The sequence below is a fragment of the Rhizophagus irregularis genome, chromosome 30 (assembly GCF_026210795.1).
Source record: "Rhizophagus irregularis chromosome 30, complete sequence".
In the NCBI taxonomy this organism is placed as follows: Eukaryota; Fungi; Glomeromycota; class Glomeromycetes; order Glomerales; family Glomeraceae; genus Rhizophagus; species Rhizophagus irregularis.
In genome coordinates, this window is record NC_089458.1 from 270703 (window position 1) to 287858 (window position 17156).

The 17156-nt window shown below is 25.7% G+C and overlaps 4 protein-coding genes across 5 annotated transcripts; 1 reads left to right on the forward strand and 3 right to left on the reverse strand.

The window, feature by feature from the left end:
• Positions 1-541: 541 nt before the first annotated feature.
• Positions 542-1865, reverse strand: OCT59_021479 (uncharacterized protein). Its single transcript, XM_066146560.1, has 5 exons — positions 1451-1865; positions 1207-1359; positions 1036-1133; positions 728-960; positions 542-651 (listed from the first exon to the last, which is right to left on the reverse strand). The coding sequence occupies exons 1-4, from the start codon at positions 1770-1772 to the stop codon at positions 754-756; spliced, it is 780 nt and encodes a 259-aa protein (XP_066005685.1). The 5' UTR covers positions 1773-1865; the 3' UTR covers positions 542-651; positions 728-753.
• Positions 1866-12604: 10739 nt separating this feature from the next.
• On the reverse strand, positions 12605-14841 carry OCT59_021480 (uncharacterized protein). The gene is made up of 3 exons (XM_025325259.2): positions 13340-14841; positions 12939-13182; positions 12605-12858 (listed from the first exon to the last, which is right to left on the reverse strand). The coding sequence occupies exons 1-3, from the start codon at positions 14275-14277 to the stop codon at positions 12733-12735; spliced, it is 1308 nt and encodes a 435-aa protein (XP_025181994.1). The 5' UTR covers positions 14278-14841; the 3' UTR covers positions 12605-12732.
• Positions 14412-16000, forward strand: OCT59_021481 (uncharacterized protein). 2 transcript variants are annotated; one of them, XM_066146561.1, is made up of 6 exons: positions 14412-14564; positions 14645-14723; positions 14798-14906; positions 14973-15188; positions 15258-15409; positions 15478-16000. In XM_066146561.1, the coding sequence occupies exons 1-6, from the start codon at positions 14417-14419 to the stop codon at positions 15524-15526; spliced, it is 753 nt and encodes a 250-aa protein (XP_066005686.1). In that variant the 5' UTR covers positions 14412-14416; the 3' UTR covers positions 15527-16000. The 2 variants fall into 2 exon arrangements, with proteins under 2 accessions (XP_066005686.1, XP_025181995.1); XM_025315786.2 differs by having other exon boundaries at positions 15258-15407.
• OCT59_021482 (uncharacterized protein) lies at positions 15572-17131 on the reverse strand. Its single transcript, XM_025315787.2, has 7 exons — positions 17028-17131; positions 16776-16961; positions 16458-16702; positions 16251-16387; positions 16041-16156; positions 15896-15935; positions 15572-15826 (listed from the first exon to the last, which is right to left on the reverse strand). Exons 1-7 carry the CDS (start codon positions 17118-17120, stop codon positions 15633-15635), a joined length of 1011 nt encoding a protein of 336 aa, XP_025181996.1. The 5' UTR covers positions 17121-17131; the 3' UTR covers positions 15572-15632.
• Between the last annotated feature and the right edge of the window lie 25 nt (positions 17132-17156).

Here is a 17156-nt window from a genome sequence, read left to right on the forward strand (position 1 = left end):
GGCACTTGAATAAAAATATATTTGTTTCTTTATTTGGACCACTTGTTAAACTTACTTTATTTTTATGGTCAAGTAAATATTTATTTTAGACTAAAATAATAATTCAATAGTAAGATAGTATCGAACCTACCTTCTTTTAGTCTATCAAGAAATAAAATGAGCGATTCTGTCCAGGAATACTTCCTGTTGAAAATGTGAACGACTTTCGACCGAAGCTGCGTCTTTTCATTTGAAAAAAAAAATAAGAAAATCCTGCTTTTTATTACCGTATTTAAAAAAAATTGTTTTAAATAGAAAGTATGTAAAAATCAAAACAACGCCTTGTCGCCACCGCGTTTCAGTCTTGTACTATTTTTAAACTCCTTAAACTCTTATTGGTGAAGTTTGTTATTGTGTATATTAAGATCACCGCATGTCCCCATGTCCGTCATAGTTTTGACAAAATAAGAAAACAAGATTTAATTCCAATTCCGACGTCTCCGTGATGGTCATACAAAAATAGCACATGTTACAAACATTTTACAAACACATGATACATATTAACAAAAACCTTTCGTGCACAGTATAATTTGTGCGCACTGCGCACATTTTTTCGACTATTTTTTTATATACTCAATTTTTTTTAAGGTCAGCCATTTTATACAAATTTATCTATAATATGGTACAATGACTTTAAAATCATAGTTCGGGCCAAATTATATATTAATTTTAAGATTATAGACCTTACATATGAATATCCTAATTTCATTCATTTTATTCCTCACCAACTTTTGGTGCAAGATAAAACCTAATATAGCCGGCATCATCCATCTTGTATTCCACCAGCAAAGGCATATTTTCTGAAAGACCAAGCATAACTTGATCGGATAAGGGAGTTCCTTTCGTAAAATTCATTAGATATTTAAGAGAAAATTGGAGCGAAACTGAGCTATTAAGCTCGATCGTAACCTGTTCTTCTGGCTAAATAAATGAAAGTAAATTATTAATTGATGTAACAAGACTTTTAAGATTTCATCAAACAAGAAAAATATTAACCTTGTCAACTGATGGATTTTGTTTCAATTTGACACTTCCAGTACCCATTTCACCCTCTGCAGAAAATACGATCGCGTCCTTTGCAACATCAATGCTCACTTTAAGAAATGAGCAATTAAGTCTTAATAACATGTTATGATCTAAATGTATGTACGTATATAAATTTCATACCTGATTCACTAATAACCATCAGATCACGACAGATTCTTTGAAATTCGACAGAAGACATAACAATAGTTGCTTCATAATCAGTTTCAGGAATACTAAGATGCTCTTGATCTATGTCCATCAACTTTAATTCATATTCGCTGACTCTTTCATTACCTAATACAAATATATAAAAGTTATATAAACCAACAAACGCTAAAGAAGTTCGATCAACAACTATCTCGTATAAAGATATATCTATTCATACTTGGACTTTCAAAGCATAAACTTAAACTATCAGCAGAATTATCGTCAGCCTTCAAAGTAATAATATCATCGTTTCCAGCACATTTTAATATCTTGCTTAAAGAATTCAAATTAACGCCCAAAGAGAAACCTCGGTCACATCGGTATGGGTGAAAGCCTTCTGAACGAAGCAAAAGAGATACCAACGCGACGTGCGAGTTATCCATAGCTTGAAGTGCAATACCCGTCTCATTACAATCAAAGTTTGCGTCTGTTACAAGTTCTTTAATGGCCTCAAGTAATTTTTTAAGAAGTGCTCCTTGGCTCAAACGCGCTTCAAACATTTTGATAATAGTTTTTAAAGCTTTGGTAATAGTTACGGTGTATGTAAAAAATTTTCAAGGTTTAAAGTATTTTGCAGAGGAGGGACGTGTCGCGAAGTTACAAACCAATACTTTGCCAAATCCTTTTAAAAAAACGAGAAAGTTGTACAGTTTCTGTTGTGTTAACCAAAATATTAATAATTTTAACGTGTATAAGTGTATTGCAACGACAAAACGCAAGCTTTTCTTCCTAATCGGTTTATAATTCACAATTATCATAGAATATAAAAAGGTAATTGGAATTGTGTAGCAATTGATTATAAAGCAAAATTGGTATGATGATCAGAATTTTACTGCGCCGGATACAATTTATGCGCTAGCACGTAATAATAAAATTTTATTCAATTATGATGTTTTAGCAGCATAGTAATTTGTCGATACACCACAGATTCGATAATTACAAAATTACTCAGCCAAAATCGTAATTAAAATAATGCGCACAATATGATAGAGAACGTCCATAAAGTAAACTTTGCACGAGCAATTAAAATAAAAGTCAATCATTCGTATTGAGCAAGTACCAACAAAGAGTTTAACAAATCAACAATGCAAAACAGATGGTACAATCATCCTTTGAAGAATTCAAGCTATGTAAAAATTAGCGAGAGGAGTTGGATAAAAAAACCAACATGTAAAATGAGCAAATTGTTGCTATTTTATTATTATTATCACATTTTAAGCTGTAATAATGCATGAAAGAAAAAGCCCAATTAGAACAAAAAACTATCAAAATTTTATTAAATGTAGAAAAAAACAAGATTATAAAAGTATTAAACCCTAAAACATTAGCTTTCCAGTTTAGTGGTAGCTTTATAATGAATCAATTAAGTGTTGATACTATAAATAAATGGTAAGTTATACAGGATTAAGATAGTATTAAGATACACTACATTTTAGTGAAGGGTAAAGGCAATTTTCCAATTGGCAAACTGGCTACCAATCTTGTTCAAATTCATAATTTTTTTCAATTACACTAAAGTATTTGAATTATTCACTTTAATTTAGTATTGATTTTGTAAATAGTTATAAGTAGTGATGAGTTTTGGACACAAATTTTAACTTTAAAGGTTTTGGACAAGAGAAAACTGTTCAAAATCCTGTCCAAAACTTGTCTAAAATTGTCCAAAATTGTCCAATTGCCCAACACTAGTTATAAGTCCAAAAGTCAAGTAAATAAATGGTTGTAAATCAGAATTGCCATCTTTTAACTAATCACAATAGTGTAGTATTTACAACCAATTTACAGCTTACAACTACTAAAGGTTGTAATTTAATATATAATAATCATTACTTATAGTTTGAGTTGCTAAAGTATTAAAATTGCTAATTAATTCATTTTGATATTAGTAAATCTTTGTAATTATTATTAATATAATTGTTAATAATGTGTTAATTAAAGTCAAAAACAAGTCTTATAGCAATAATTTCAAGTTTTAAAAAGTTTAAAATTATAAACTTTTTTTTTAACAAATATTTCTACTTTTTATAGTTTTTTTACTATTAAGAAAGGGATAAAAAAAAAGAATTTATTAATAAATATGATTAAACTTTTGACAATAATAATAAAATTATTCATAAATTTTATTATTAAATACTAAGCTTTTAACTAATAAGAAAATAAATTCTTTTAGGCTATTTTTAAGCATTTTCAATTTTATCCTAATATAAATTTAAATAACAGATTTTTTTAGTAAATTAAAAAAGCAATTAAAAATTTCTTGCATTAAAAGTAAATAAAAAAAACTTATTAAAAATCTATTGAACTTATTTTTATTATATTAAAATAAAACAAATTGAAATAATGATTAAATATTGAAGATTATTGAAGAAAAAATGTAGTTTTTAGTTTATTTTTTATTTATTAAAATAAGAAATTCTTCAAATCTTTGCAAAACTTTCTGATATTTTTTTGGTTAAAGTTTATTAATTGAAATACTTGAAATTTTCAATTGAATGTAATTATTTTTAAAGAAAAATAAAAAATAGAAAATAAGAATTAAAATAGATAAAATCATATAGTATTATTTGTAAAAAAAAAAATATATAATAAATTATAAGTTTATACTTTTAAATTTAAAGAGTTTAGATTTAAAGAGTTTAATATAGATATAGTATCTTGATAATATATAATGTAGAATTAGTAAACTTTAAATATATTATAACTTAAGTAGAATTATTATATTTAATATTTTTACTATTATTACCATTTTCAATTTGGTTAAAACTGCAGCTTATCAATTAATTATAATAAAAAAACTAAAAATTCATAATTTTGTAAACCTGTACTAATAAAGCATTATGTTTTACATATAAATATATAAAATATTTTGATTAATGTATTATGCTAAGTTACTTCTATATTACTTTTATTATTTATTTTTATTTTGTAATGTTCTAATAAAAGATTACTACTCTAAATATAATGGAAGTATAATAGCAATTTTTTACTGAAAACTGTAACTTTACACTAAATATTATTATTTTTTTATTTAACTGAAGTATTTGACTGAAAATACTTATTAAATAATAATAAAGCATTTACCAGTATTTTAGATTGCAAAGTTTAACATTATTTTAAAAGGTAAACTAAATTTATTATTATATTAGTTATACTGTATAATATTAGCAAGTACCCTATAAAAAGTATTATACTTAAAATATATTTAAAATATACTTAATTTAAAATTGCAAAATACTTATAATATATTTTTAATATATCTAAAATATACTTAAAATTATCTTAAAATATATGTCTAATATATTTAATTTTTGTTCATATACTTAAAATATATTTAAATTATATTTAAATTAAAATTTAAGTATATTATAAGACTATTATAAGTATATTCCTCCACTCCAGTGAACATAAGTAAATTGGTTATATTTTTTATGTATTTAAAATATACTTAAAATATATTATGAAATTTATAAGTATATTTTAAGTATATAAAAAATATATCTATAATATACTTAAATTTTAATTTAAGTATAATTTAAGTATAATTTAAGTATTTAGGCAAAAATTAAATATATTAAAAAGGGTTTAAAATTTGAACGCATTTGCATTTGAACGCATTCCTCTTTTTGAAAATTTTTAAATAGTAAATTTGTCGATCATTTATGATCACGTTATGATTAGCAAATATACTATTTAATAATTTTCAAAAAGGGGGATGCGTTGCAACACACCTGCATAAAATTATTATTTCCTATTAAAAATATATTTTAAGATAATTTTAAATACATTTTAAGTATATTATACTAAGTATATTTTAAATGGCAATTTCTATTTGTACACAGAGTGTTTAAACACGGGTCATATTAGTAGATTAAAAACGGCATTCAAAACCTCATTTAATGCCTTAAGTAAACTTGCAGAGCAGGTGAAAATACATATATTTATCTGTAATATAATAAGAATAAAAAGTAAAAGAGTATAATGTCGGTAGCATTCAATTTCAAATTAAAAAACAAAAAATTAGTCTATTAAAAATTATATTTATATGACCTGTGTACAAAGACCCTGTGTAAACTTAGAAATTTTCATTTTAAATATATTTTAAAAAGTTTTTAATTATATTTTAAATATAAATACTTTTTATAAGGGTAATAATTACTGATTTTTATTTTTATTTACTTTATTATAGGTCTTATTGGATAAACAAGTGTTTACGCTCTTAAATTTGAATAATTATAGTAATTTAAGAATATTTCGCTATCTATTAATCCAATCAAGACAATCTATAGCTCATTGGAATCAGCTCATCAAGATGAATTGAATGGTAAATCGTATCTTTACATTTGATAGATGACTTTCTATTAATTTAAAACTTTATTGCATACTATAGAGCGTTCTATCAGCTGTAAAAATGTGATTTTACTACCATTCGATTTGTCTTAATGGGCTGTCTTGATTAGATCAGTAGATAGTGAGATATTCTTAAATTACTATAATTATTTAAATTTAAGAGCGTAAACTTTTGTAATATTATGTTTTTAGTGTAATATTTCAAAATTTTACATCACCTCTGAAATATTAACTAAATTACATCTAAACAAATTTCCTGATGTAGAATTCTGAGAGATCTTGAAATTATCATCTTACTTCATCTTTTAATAGTGGTTCCTTTTTTGCTTTAAGTTAAAGATAAAATACCTCTTTTAATCACCAGTAAATTTATCTAAATTGAAAGTCTTACCAATGATTTTATTCAAGTCAGCCTATGATTCGTAATAAATAATCAATTTGTGGATGTCTTTATCTTTAATTAATTTAAATACTTTATATTTTAAAAATGTAAGAATAAAGTGAACAAAGTTATTTAGATAAAGGAATAGTATGATAATAAAAGTAAGAACTTCTATTATTAAGGGGCGTGCCAGAAATTACGTGATTTAGTGGGTGGGTGGGGGTCAGGTCCTGCAATCAGATGTCACAATATACCTTTTATGGTAATAGTATATCTTTTATAGTAAATAATATATAATTTGTTTATTAAGAAGCTTTTTTTGCAATTATCTCACCATCTAAAAGTCCAATTTTAATGAATTTTTTTTTTTATAAAGTATAAAGAGAGCTACAAAATAAAAAAAAGTTTATGCAAATTGAATTATTGGATAGTAAAATAATTGTATTATAATATATATGTAATATATATATAGTAATTTATTTATTAAGAAGCTTTTTTGCAATTAACTTACTATATAGCAGTTCAATTTTGATGAATTTTTTTTTGTTTTGTAAAGCATAAAGAGGTCTACAAAAAAAAAAAAAGTTTATACAAATTGGATTATTGGATAGTGAAATAATTGTATTATAATATAAAATATCATATGTGCCGATTTTTGGAATTAGTTTAAATTAAGATTTTTATAAAAATTTAATATTTTAGTAAGATTAACATTACACAAATCTAAATTAAATATGTGTTACATATTTACGTAACTCAGATTTAATAAAAAATAAAAAAAATTTTTTTAATCAATAACCACTTCTTTTTTCCCATCACTGCCCATCACTTTTCCATCATTTTTCTATTCACTTTTATTAAATATGACAAAAAAGTTTATAAACAAATATAGCAGTTATTTTTAAGTGGTAAGTAAAAGAAAAAACTTAATATTTTATATACATAGATAAGACATATTTTTTCATAATTTTTAGCTTTAATTTATTGTTTTTTCTTTGTAAAAAATACATGCAAATAAAAAATAATTATGATGTAAAATAGTTGTAAAATGAATAATAAGATATTCTTTTTTTTTCAAAATAACTAATTATATATTTGTTTTTTATCTTTTAAAATTATTTTATTAGATTTATTCTACTAAAATCCTTAAATGGCAAATAAAATCTTTTAAATAAAGTAAAAGAATTTGGGATTCTCTTATGAAAGCATTTTTTGGTAAGAAATAGAATTTTCAGATCGGACTTTATGCAGGTGACAAAATCGTGCATTATTATTCCTGGAGATATGCTAACGTCATCATTTTACATTCATTTGAAAGCTGAGAATTTGCTCTATCGTAAGAATCAAAGATCAGGAAAATTGGATCACTGGATGAGGCGTAATTAACGATCAAAGTCAAATCAAATTTAAAAATTAAAAATAAATATATTAGACGTAATTATTCACAATCCAGTGATTCAATTTATTCGATTTTAGGCTTATTAGATAGACCTCGATTTTCTCTTTCAAATGAATATAATTTCATTCGTGTAGCTTGCATCTACAGGTATTTAATAAATTTTTTTATATCAGATTTTATCAAACTTATAAAATTTTATATTAATAATATAATTGATGATTCCTAAACATCTACATATATTAAACGAATTATTTTAAATTTATTTTAAAGATAAAAGTTGGCATCACCTTAGGGAGCAAAGATCATTCAAATTGAATCACTACATGTGAAGTAATTAATGATCAAATTTAGATAAAATTCAATAAATATACTGAACGTGATTACTGAACAACTAGTGATTCAATTCACTTGATTTTAGATTCATTAGATAGATCTCGATTTTCTCTTTCAAATGAATGTAAATTTATTTGTATAGCTTATTTCTACGAAGAATTATCAATGATTTTGTCATGAGAGTTATATTTGATCTTTTAAATTTTAATGATATCTTATATTAAAAAAAAATTAAAAATTATATAATTAATTAGTTTTTTTTGCATTATCTAGTATAAATTTATTATTCTTATATAAATGATAATTTATATTTGCTTTAATAAAATTATTTTTGTGTAAAAAAATTAGATTCCAAGGATCGGCCCATATGTATGGTAATTTATTTATTAATAAGCTTTATTGCAATTATTTCGCCATCTAGCAGTCCAATTTCAATGAATATTTTTTATTTTATAAAGCATAAATGGGGCTACAAAACAAAAAAAAGGTTATGCAAATTGGATTATTAGATAGCAAACTAATTGTATTATAATATATATATTAATATAATATATATATTATATTGTATGTATTTTTTTAGCCAATCAGAATTCAATCACATAGTGGGTAGGGGGTCAGGTCTCTAATTGAGCATAATCACGTGATTTCTGGCATGCCCCTAATATAACTTAAAATCTTTTCTGTTCTTTTCTTTATTTAAGATTTCAGTTAGCCAAAAACTATTGTATAGGTAAACCTTTAAGTGAAGCTATTCAAGCTCTACCATTTTATAGTTCTAAAGTTGTCTTATTGAAGTCTACTAATACTATTACTATAGTATACTTCTGTTGCAATTTAAATTTAATTACAAATACATAACTTTAGACTTTTAAGTGATTAAACATGATATTAAGTTGTATCTATTTGAAAGGATATTATAAACTGTAATTTTATGAATATTATTCTTAACTTTAGGATTATATTCAGTCATCACAATACTAATAGTTTTAAGTGCAGATGTTGCTATTTATTTCTTAGAACTTACAAAGTGACTTTTACTAGTAATACTAATCTTGAAAACAAATGCAGTTTACCTTTTCTTTTCCTTTGTAGAAGTAAATAAGTTCAGCCTGCTAAAATCACTATTTAAATCTTGTTTAATTATTTCTGCATAAGAAACTCACTTGTTCTTTTCTTTAAAAGTAAAAGATGTAGCTTTTGCAAAGAAAATTAATCAGTTTTTCAGGTTATGTAATATTTGCTAATTGATATATTAGATTTTTTATAATTCTATATCCATTAGTTGATTCTCTACTAATTTGAATTGTTGTGATAATGTATATTATAAATCATACTTTTTATACTATTTTAATTAAACTCATTATTAACCAAATTTTTAAAATGCTTAGAAATTTCAAGCATAATAAAAAGAAAGCGATAAAACTTGGTGAAGTCTTTTATAAATATACTGTATATTGTAGCCTATATATAATACTTGAAGTTATATTTTCCAATAATTTTATTATTTAAATAATCTAGCAAATATTTTAGATATGATGTGTAACAATTCCTAATTATTTTATAAGTTTAAATACTCTCTATTAATAGTAAAAATTCACATAATAGGGGAGGTACTAAGGTTGCTTGCCAAAACCTAGGGGTTTAGGCAAGATGGCATTTCGCTGAAAAGCAAAATTCTGCCGAAACTATATTAAAGTTATATTAAAAAACTGGTGAAACTTTAGAGAAAGGCGAAACTGCCAAAACTTATTATAAATGCTGAAACTGCCAAAACTCTGCCAAAACTATAATAAATCTATATTAAAATTTTGATGAAACTAATTGTAGGATTTTGAAGAGGTTTAGACAGGCAACCTTAGGAGGTATAAGGCCAAATCTCTGAAATTTGCAAAATACCTAAGGTACTGTAACTTATGATATTCCTATGAAAAAAGTCTGTATGATTTTTATTGAAAAATCATTCAATTAAATTCACTATGATTTCTGTATATTTGACCATACAATAATTGTGCTAAAAATTGCAATAAATCACACAATTATTGCATAGTAATTCATTCAATAATTATCCTATTTTTGACCTGAATTTATACAATTATTGTGTGATTTTTGAGCCAAATTTTAGGCCATATTTTAGGAATTATAGGTTAAATTTTACAGTAATAACAGGCAATTTATAAGTAAAATTATGAATTTTTGTTGACTTAAAATATAAAAAATATACACAATATTTCATAAATAAAATACTAAATTTGATATAATCATAAATATAAAAATTTGTAAGAAAATAAAATAAAATAAAAATTTGTAAGAAAATAAAAGAAAATTAAAGATGTGAACATAAAAGTAAATTAGTAGTATCAAAGAAGAAAGTAAATTATTAGTGTAAATAAATTATTAGTATTAAATAAAAAAGTATGAAGTTAGTGAAGAAAGCAAATTAGTAGTGTTAAAAAGTAAATTATTAGTGTTAGTAATAAAAAAGTATGAAGTTAGTGATGAAAAAAGCAAATTAGTAGTGTTAAAAAGTAAATTATTAGTGTTAGTAATAGTGTTACGATTTGGATAAATCCATTATCTGTTCAATCTGGTTCGAAAATAAACGGATGATCTGGATGAAAATCTGGATTTAATCTGGATGAGAAAGTTATATGTACAATCCAGATGATTCAGATCCAATCCATTAAAACATAGAGGTAACAGATGACAGATTGATCTGGATGAGCAAAAATGGATTCATGAATGATCCAGATGAATTTCAAATCAGATAAATCTGCAGATTGACGAATTGACAGATTAACAGATCACAACACTAGTTAGTAATAAAAAAAAAGTATGAAGTTAGTAAAGAAAGCAAGTTAGTAACATTAAAATGTAAAAAGTTAGAAAAATAAAAAGATAAAGAACACAAGTTTTTTTTATCTGATATTTTAAAAGAAAGTTGAAGAAAAGTTAAAGGTTAAAAAAACATAAACAAAAACATTTTGATGATCAGATTACGTAATCAACATATATAATTTTAAGAATTGATTTTACCATATAATTCTAGCCAAATTATAATTCCAGTCAGAACTAAATGTGTAATCTAATAAAAAGTTTAACTTTTTTTTAGTTATAATATGATACAAAAATTTCACCAATGGGTTCAAAAGATATCTATTTATAAGTAAATATGCAGTTGAATTTTATGCAACCTTACTGCATAAATCACTTTACTTAGGAAAATCTATTTGTAATGGTTAAAAGTGGTCTATTTGACCCTAAAAGTGGTCAAATGTAACCATACAGGTAAGATGGAAAGTAGCATAGTAGGATTATTACCCAAAAATTGCTTTCTGTATCCTAAATTTAAGTCTATTTTCAAGTTATACAATAATCACAATTTTTATTGTACAAAAATTGAATGTTTTCTGTATCCTAAATTTAAGTTGTATAAAGATCACATAAAAATTGAACATTTTCTATATCTTAAATTTAAGTTGTACAAAAATTGCATACTTTTAATATGCTTTGAAAAACTTCATAGCTATTTTTATCCAAAAATCTGCAATAGTTGTACAATTTCCATACAGACTTGAACAAATATTGTACAAAAATTGGATGATTTTTTTTCATAAGGTATATGGTAACATCTGTATAGGAGTTAGGTCTATCTTAGTTACAAATATCTTTAATAGCCTTTACTATATTAAGCTCAGAAAAATTATTTGAAATATATTCTGTAAGACTAAACCTAACAAATTCAAAAAAAGAAACTGTTTTAAGGTTACATATAAGTTATTAAGCCTTGATAAGGTTAATATCAAGTCTTTTGATACTTTGGAAAGCTATTTTATCATAAAAATATTAAAAATATTGCTGATAGTTTTCTTGAAAAAAAATGGTTCATATGATTATCAGAAAGAGTTCTTTATAATTATGCATTATTTATTATATAGTTAATTTTTTAATGCCAATTAAATATTATAATCCTGCCAATTTTTATGATTTGTTAATTTTTTAGTAAATATATTAAAAAAGTTATATACTACAGAAAATATTATTTAAAAGATCAAAATAATTAATAATGATGGTATAATTAATATTATATTGTAAATATAAAGGGTTAATAAACCTTAAATAGTACTTTGGATTTAATAATAGTTTTTATTTTTTAAAATTTTTAAAATTATATAAATAAGAGTATTTATTAACTAGTAAGCAGAATTATATAATTTTTAGTTAAACTTCAAAACTGGATATATTAGAATTAATACAATTCTTTACTTAATTAATTTTTCCTTTAATTAAGATTAGTAATACTTTTTTTTATTATTTATTTATTACATTTTATTGTACTTTAGAAGTGAGTTTTTTATCTTATTATAAGTTGCTTTTTTTATTATATAATAAAGTATATCAAATAACTTTACTAAAAAAAAATAAACAAAGAATTTTCAAAAATCTTAAAAATTTAGAAATTTTGAAAGATTTTTTGGCTATTTTAGGTTTCTTTGAGGATTTTAATGCAAAAAAAAATTACTGTTAAAGAGATATAACTATATATAAAATGACTATAAAGGATGCTTAATTGTACTATAATTTATATTTTTCTTTCAAATATATTACTATTAAATGCATTTTATATATTACTTTAAAAATAAGCCAACAAGCTAAAACTGAAATTCCAAATTTCAAATATTTTATTTAATTTCAGTTAAATTGCCATTGTTATGTATAATGCTGAATGTTTTGTATATATTTGGAATTGCTTATTATATTATAAACAAGTACTAATAAAAACTTATTAGTTATTACTGGATATAAATAGTTGTATCAACTAACATCTACATCTATATTTTAAAAAAGTGGCCAGTATATACTTATTTATTTATTTTTAAAACAAAGGAAACTGATATACAACGATAATTTTGTGTTAAGTTAAAAGCATAATGCAAATAAATAAAAAAAATTACATCTTTAGGTTAATGTCCGTCTCTTAATTATATATATTTAGCATGATCTAATTTATATTAATCCTTTTCAATGCAAGTTCAGCTTCATTTATACAATCTGAGAAATTAATTTTCTTTGCAAGATTATGAGCTTTTTTGTAATATTCACTTGCCTTAATAACATTTCCCGATAACTAATAAAATCCAAAATAAATAAATTATATATATATATATATTTACTAAAATTTTTTTAAGAAAATGAAATTCTAAATACCTCTGAAATCATTCCTAAATTGAATAGTAATACTCCACAACTTTCATCACATTCTCTAGTTTTCTTTTTTTTATTAAAATTTTCAACGAGTTTTAATCCACGTTCAGCCCACCCTCGTGCTTCTTCCAAATTACCCATTCCGGTGAATACTTCCGATATGTTATTCATAAGAACGGCTGAATGACAAGAAGACTCGGGCGGATTAATCAATGATAAAGCACGAAGATAAAGTGGGAGAGCATAACTAAAATATATATGTTGTTATGTCCATCCATGATTTGTTTAATAATTAGTGTAAATAATATTTTAAAATTGTGTGACAATAAATTTATGCGTACCGAAACAGAAAAATCTTATTGTGACATTTCCTACCCCGGTCTTTCATTTTATATATCACTTACGCGTATTTGTGTCGCGAAGAATAAAAAGCTGCAAGAGCTTCAAGAGAAGCACCGAAGTCAGTAAATGTCATCCATGGTGGGAGAGTCATGTCAATTTTCTTTGAAAATAGACTATTGCGATTGCTGTTATCATGATTTAAATGAGCTACTTCGGAATGTGATTGCAAAAGTTGTTCTACGGACCATATGAAATACTTTTCTGCTTGCTCATCTTGTTTTAAACTTTGATGCAAATCGCCCAATTTTTGCGCTAATCCAATCGACTTTAGTTTTATTTTCCCATCCAGTTTTACGGGAGTATTATTCGGAGTAACAATAGCATCATATGCCATTGTAAAAACATCCGTAGCCTCACGTATTCGGCCAAGTTCTTCATATAAACTTCCCAGCTGAATCATAATTCCGGTAACTTCCGGAGACGCATTGTCTAATTCTGCATGATTAAAAGCATCATTTAAAGCAGTTTGGTAATAATTAACAGCACGATTTGGATCATTTCTGTAATTTTGATAATATAAGCCTTTTCGAAGATTTTTACGAATTTCTTCAGGATATTTATAAACCGCAGAAAAAAAATAGTGGTATAACCCAAGAAATGTGATTGCAGATGTTGTAAAAATTAATACTAAAGGAAACGCTGGTAAGGTTGGCTTTTTATATTCGTTTGTCTTTTGAGTGGAAAATTCAAAAGATTTATCTTGTTTATATGATTCATATGCTTGTTTTTGCGCCGTATTCTCAGTAATATTACTGTTTTTTGATGATTTTTGATTAATCTGTTCAGTAGAAAAGAAACGGTTCTTTGTGATGACAACAATTTTCGGCTTATCGTTTACCAGTATTTGACGTTGATTTGCAAGACTAGAATATTTGAAATTGGACGATATAGCATTATGTAAATATTTTCTTGACAATGTCCTTGGAATTATGAATGCCATCGAAAAGAGGTTAATAAACTTGTTGCCAATCTAAATCTTTAAATATGAAAATAACTCGGCCAATCGGAGAATTTGTGTTGATCATTTGACAATTCTCCTCACAGTTAGATAATCTGTCAATTTGTTATAACCGAAAAGAATGGCAGGAGATCGGAGACGAATACAAGGACCCGAAGTAACTGTTGCGCCAATAATCATAAAGTCTTCTGATAAAGGAAAGATACAACTTACGGACGCTAACGGCCAACGACGTGATGGAAGAAATCTGGAAGATATTCGGCCGATTTGTATGTGCTCTGAAACTTTTTATTGCTATCGCGCTCAGATTAAGGGAATTGTTTTATAGTTGAAAATCACTTTTGTTTAGTCCTAAAAACTGGGCTTATAAGCCAAGCTAATGGTTCAGCATATATAGAGTTGCGACGAACCAAGATAGCCTGTGGAGTGTAAGTCCTAAGTATAATATCTGTAAACAGTTTTTTTTTTCTTTTTTTTTATCACTATTTGTCATATATGTTAGTTATGGTCCACGTCAAACGAAAATTCCGTCATTTAGCGGGAAAGGCAATTTAAATTGTGAAATCAAATTTACGCCATTTTCATGTTTGAAACGTAGACAACCTTATCGTGTAAGTTTTTTATATTAATTTTTATTAAAATTTTGAATTTACTAACAATAAACAATATTCTTGAAGGATGCGCAGGAGAAAGAATTGTCACAACTTGTATTTGAAGCATTGGCCCCTTCCATACGACTTGATTTATTACCAAAATCGACTATTGATATATATATAAGTGTACTGGAGAATGATGGGATGGCATCTTGCTTTGCCGCTGCAATTACGTGTGCTTCAGTAGCCGTGGCTGATGCGGGTATAGAAATGCTAGATCAGGTTGCAGCTTGTTCTGCGGTAAATATTTTGTTTCAAGAAATTATCAAAAATAAATTCGAAACTGACATTATTATATTCACAACTTAGTCATATATTGATGGGGATATTTACATGGATAGTGATCTTGTGGAAGAACAGCGTGAATCAGGTTCTTTAGTTTTGTCTTATATGCCTTCACTGAACGAAGTAACACATATTTTACAATCTGGAGAAGTTGAAGTATCTCTAACCACTCAGGTGCGATCATTGTCCATTATCTATTTTATTGTAACTCAATAAAGTAACTGATTACATAAATTAAATTTAGGCTATTGAACAATGTACTGATACATGTTCGAAAATATATTCAGTTATGAACCATAGTCTATTAGAATCTGTTAAGAACAGGATTCAATAGTATTATATAATAACTAAGATTTTTAATCATTGATTGATTTATTAAAAATTAAAGATAGCAATATTTTATAAATTCTTAGCATTTAAAGCGACAGCTACTTTTGATCTGTTAGGTCTACCTAAATTCTGCGAAATATAATTACCAACGCGCACCAAATCGGTAAGATTCACACCTGTATGAAAGCCCATCCCTTGAAACATGTATACCACATCTTCCGTTGCTACGTTGCCAGTTGCTCCTTTGGCAAAAGGACACCCACCTAATAATCTTATTTAGTATATAAATCGAAATTATTGAGATGAGATATATTAATAAAAGAAATTCATACCCAAACCCGCAACAGAACTATCAAAAACCCTTATTCCATGCTGTATAGTTATTTATTAGATAAATATAATATAAAATAAAGTATTATTATAAATTCAAGAAATTTAAGAAAATTAAGAAAATTGAAAATTAATATGCAAACCAACCTCTAAGGCACAATATATATTAGCAAGAGCTTGACCATAAGTATCATGACAATGTAATGCTAATCGTTCAATTGGTACTACTTTACGAACTGCTGTTAACATTTTGTTTAATGATCCTTAACATAAACAATAATTCCGATTAAAATTGATTTTAATCACTTATTGATATTTGATATTTTTGGTATTTGTTTCATATATAATAATTCTCACCAGGTGTGCCAACACCAATTGTATCTCCTAGAGATATCTCGTAACATCCCATTTTATACATTTCTTCAGCAATTTCTGCAACTGCTTCAGGAGAAACTTCTCCTTGGTAAGGACATCCGAGAACACAAGACACATAACTTTAACACTCAAAATAGAATTAATAAAACTTGATATTAAAAAGATATAATTAAATAAATACACAATTACCCTCTTACAGTAATTCCTGCTAAATTAGCACGTTCAACTACCTCACGGAATCGAGATAAACTATCTTTTATTGAACAATTTATGTTTGCCTGACTAAATTTTTCGGAAGCAGCACCAAAAATGGCCACTTCTTTTACACCTACGGAAATTGCTTTTTCTAAGCCTTTAAGATTTGGTGTTAGAACTGGATAATTAACTCCTGGCTCGCGCGTTATTTTTGTCATTATTTCACTGCAATCTGCCATCTATATTATAAATGGTTATCAATGAAGTGTGTGGTAAGAGAAAAGCGCAGTAGAGAAAAGCACTTTCACATACCTGAGGTACTAGTTTTGGTGATACAAAAGAAGTTGCTTCGATTACTTTCAACCCTGTCTTTGATAACTTGTTTACAAAGCTTATCTTTATATCTGTTGGTACTTGTTGTTTTTCATTTTGTAAGCCGTCGCGAGGACCAACTTCTACAATTTTAACTTGGCCTGGCCCTACATTTGAGCCTAAATTCTAGGGTGACTCAACTTTTTAGAAAATAGTCTTTGTAACAGTAGAAGCAAAACCAAAACTATTTACTTGTTCACGCAATACAGATATTGAACGTGTTTTAGTAAAAAAAGCTTTGTTCGCACGGAAGGTGGATCTAGAGACATAACGAAAAATAGCCATATTGACGAAAGCATAAATCGCAGCCGCGCAGTCTGA

Excerpts from the sequence above, each read along its gene's own strand:
- OCT59_021481 (XM_025315786.2), top strand. The coding sequence starts at position 14,417 with ATGGCAGGAGATCGGAGACGAATACAAGGACCCGAAGTAACTGTTGCG. Across the intron at positions 14,565-14,644 it reads GGAAGATATTCGGCCGATTT|TCCTAAAAACTGGGCTTATA; the intron begins GTATGTGCTCTG and ends ACTTTTGTTTAG. Across the intron at positions 14,907-14,972 it reads AACGTAGACAACCTTATCGT|GATGCGCAGGAGAAAGAATT; the intron begins GTAAGTTTTTTA and ends ATATTCTTGAAG.
- OCT59_021479 (XM_066146560.1), bottom strand. The coding sequence starts at position 1,772 with ATGTTTGAAGCGCGTTTGAGCCAAGGAGCACTTCTTAAAAAATTACTT. Across the intron at positions 1,134-1,206 it reads GATGGTTATTAGTGAATCAG|TGAGCATTGATGTTGCAAAG; the intron begins GTATGAAATTTA and ends CATTTCTTAAAG. Across the intron at positions 961-1,035 it reads AAAATCCATCAGTTGACAAG|CCAGAAGAACAGGTTACGAT; the intron begins GTTAATATTTTT and ends TCATTTATTTAG.
- OCT59_021480 (XM_025325259.2), bottom strand. The coding sequence starts at position 14,277 with ATGGCATTCATAATTCCAAGGACATTGTCAAGAAAATATTTACATAAT. Across the intron at positions 13,183-13,339 it reads TCTTCGCGACACAAATACGC|TTATGCTCTCCCACTTTATC; the intron begins GTAAGTGATATA and ends TATATATTTTAG. Across the intron at positions 12,859-12,938 it reads ATTTAGGAATGATTTCAGAG|TTATCGGGAAATGTTATTAA; the intron begins GTATTTAGAATT and ends GGATTTTATTAG.
- OCT59_021482 (XM_025315787.2), bottom strand. The coding sequence starts at position 17,120 with ATGGCTATTTTTCGTTATGTCTCTAGATCCACCTTCCGTGCGAACAAA. Across the intron at positions 16,388-16,457 it reads GCAGGAATTACTGTAAGAGG|TTATGTGTCTTGTGTTCTCG; the intron begins GTAATTGTGTAT and ends TGAGTGTTAAAG. Across the intron at positions 15,827-15,895 it reads TAGTTCTGTTGCGGGTTTGG|GTGGGTGTCCTTTTGCCAAA; the intron begins GTATGAATTTCT and ends TAAGATTATTAG.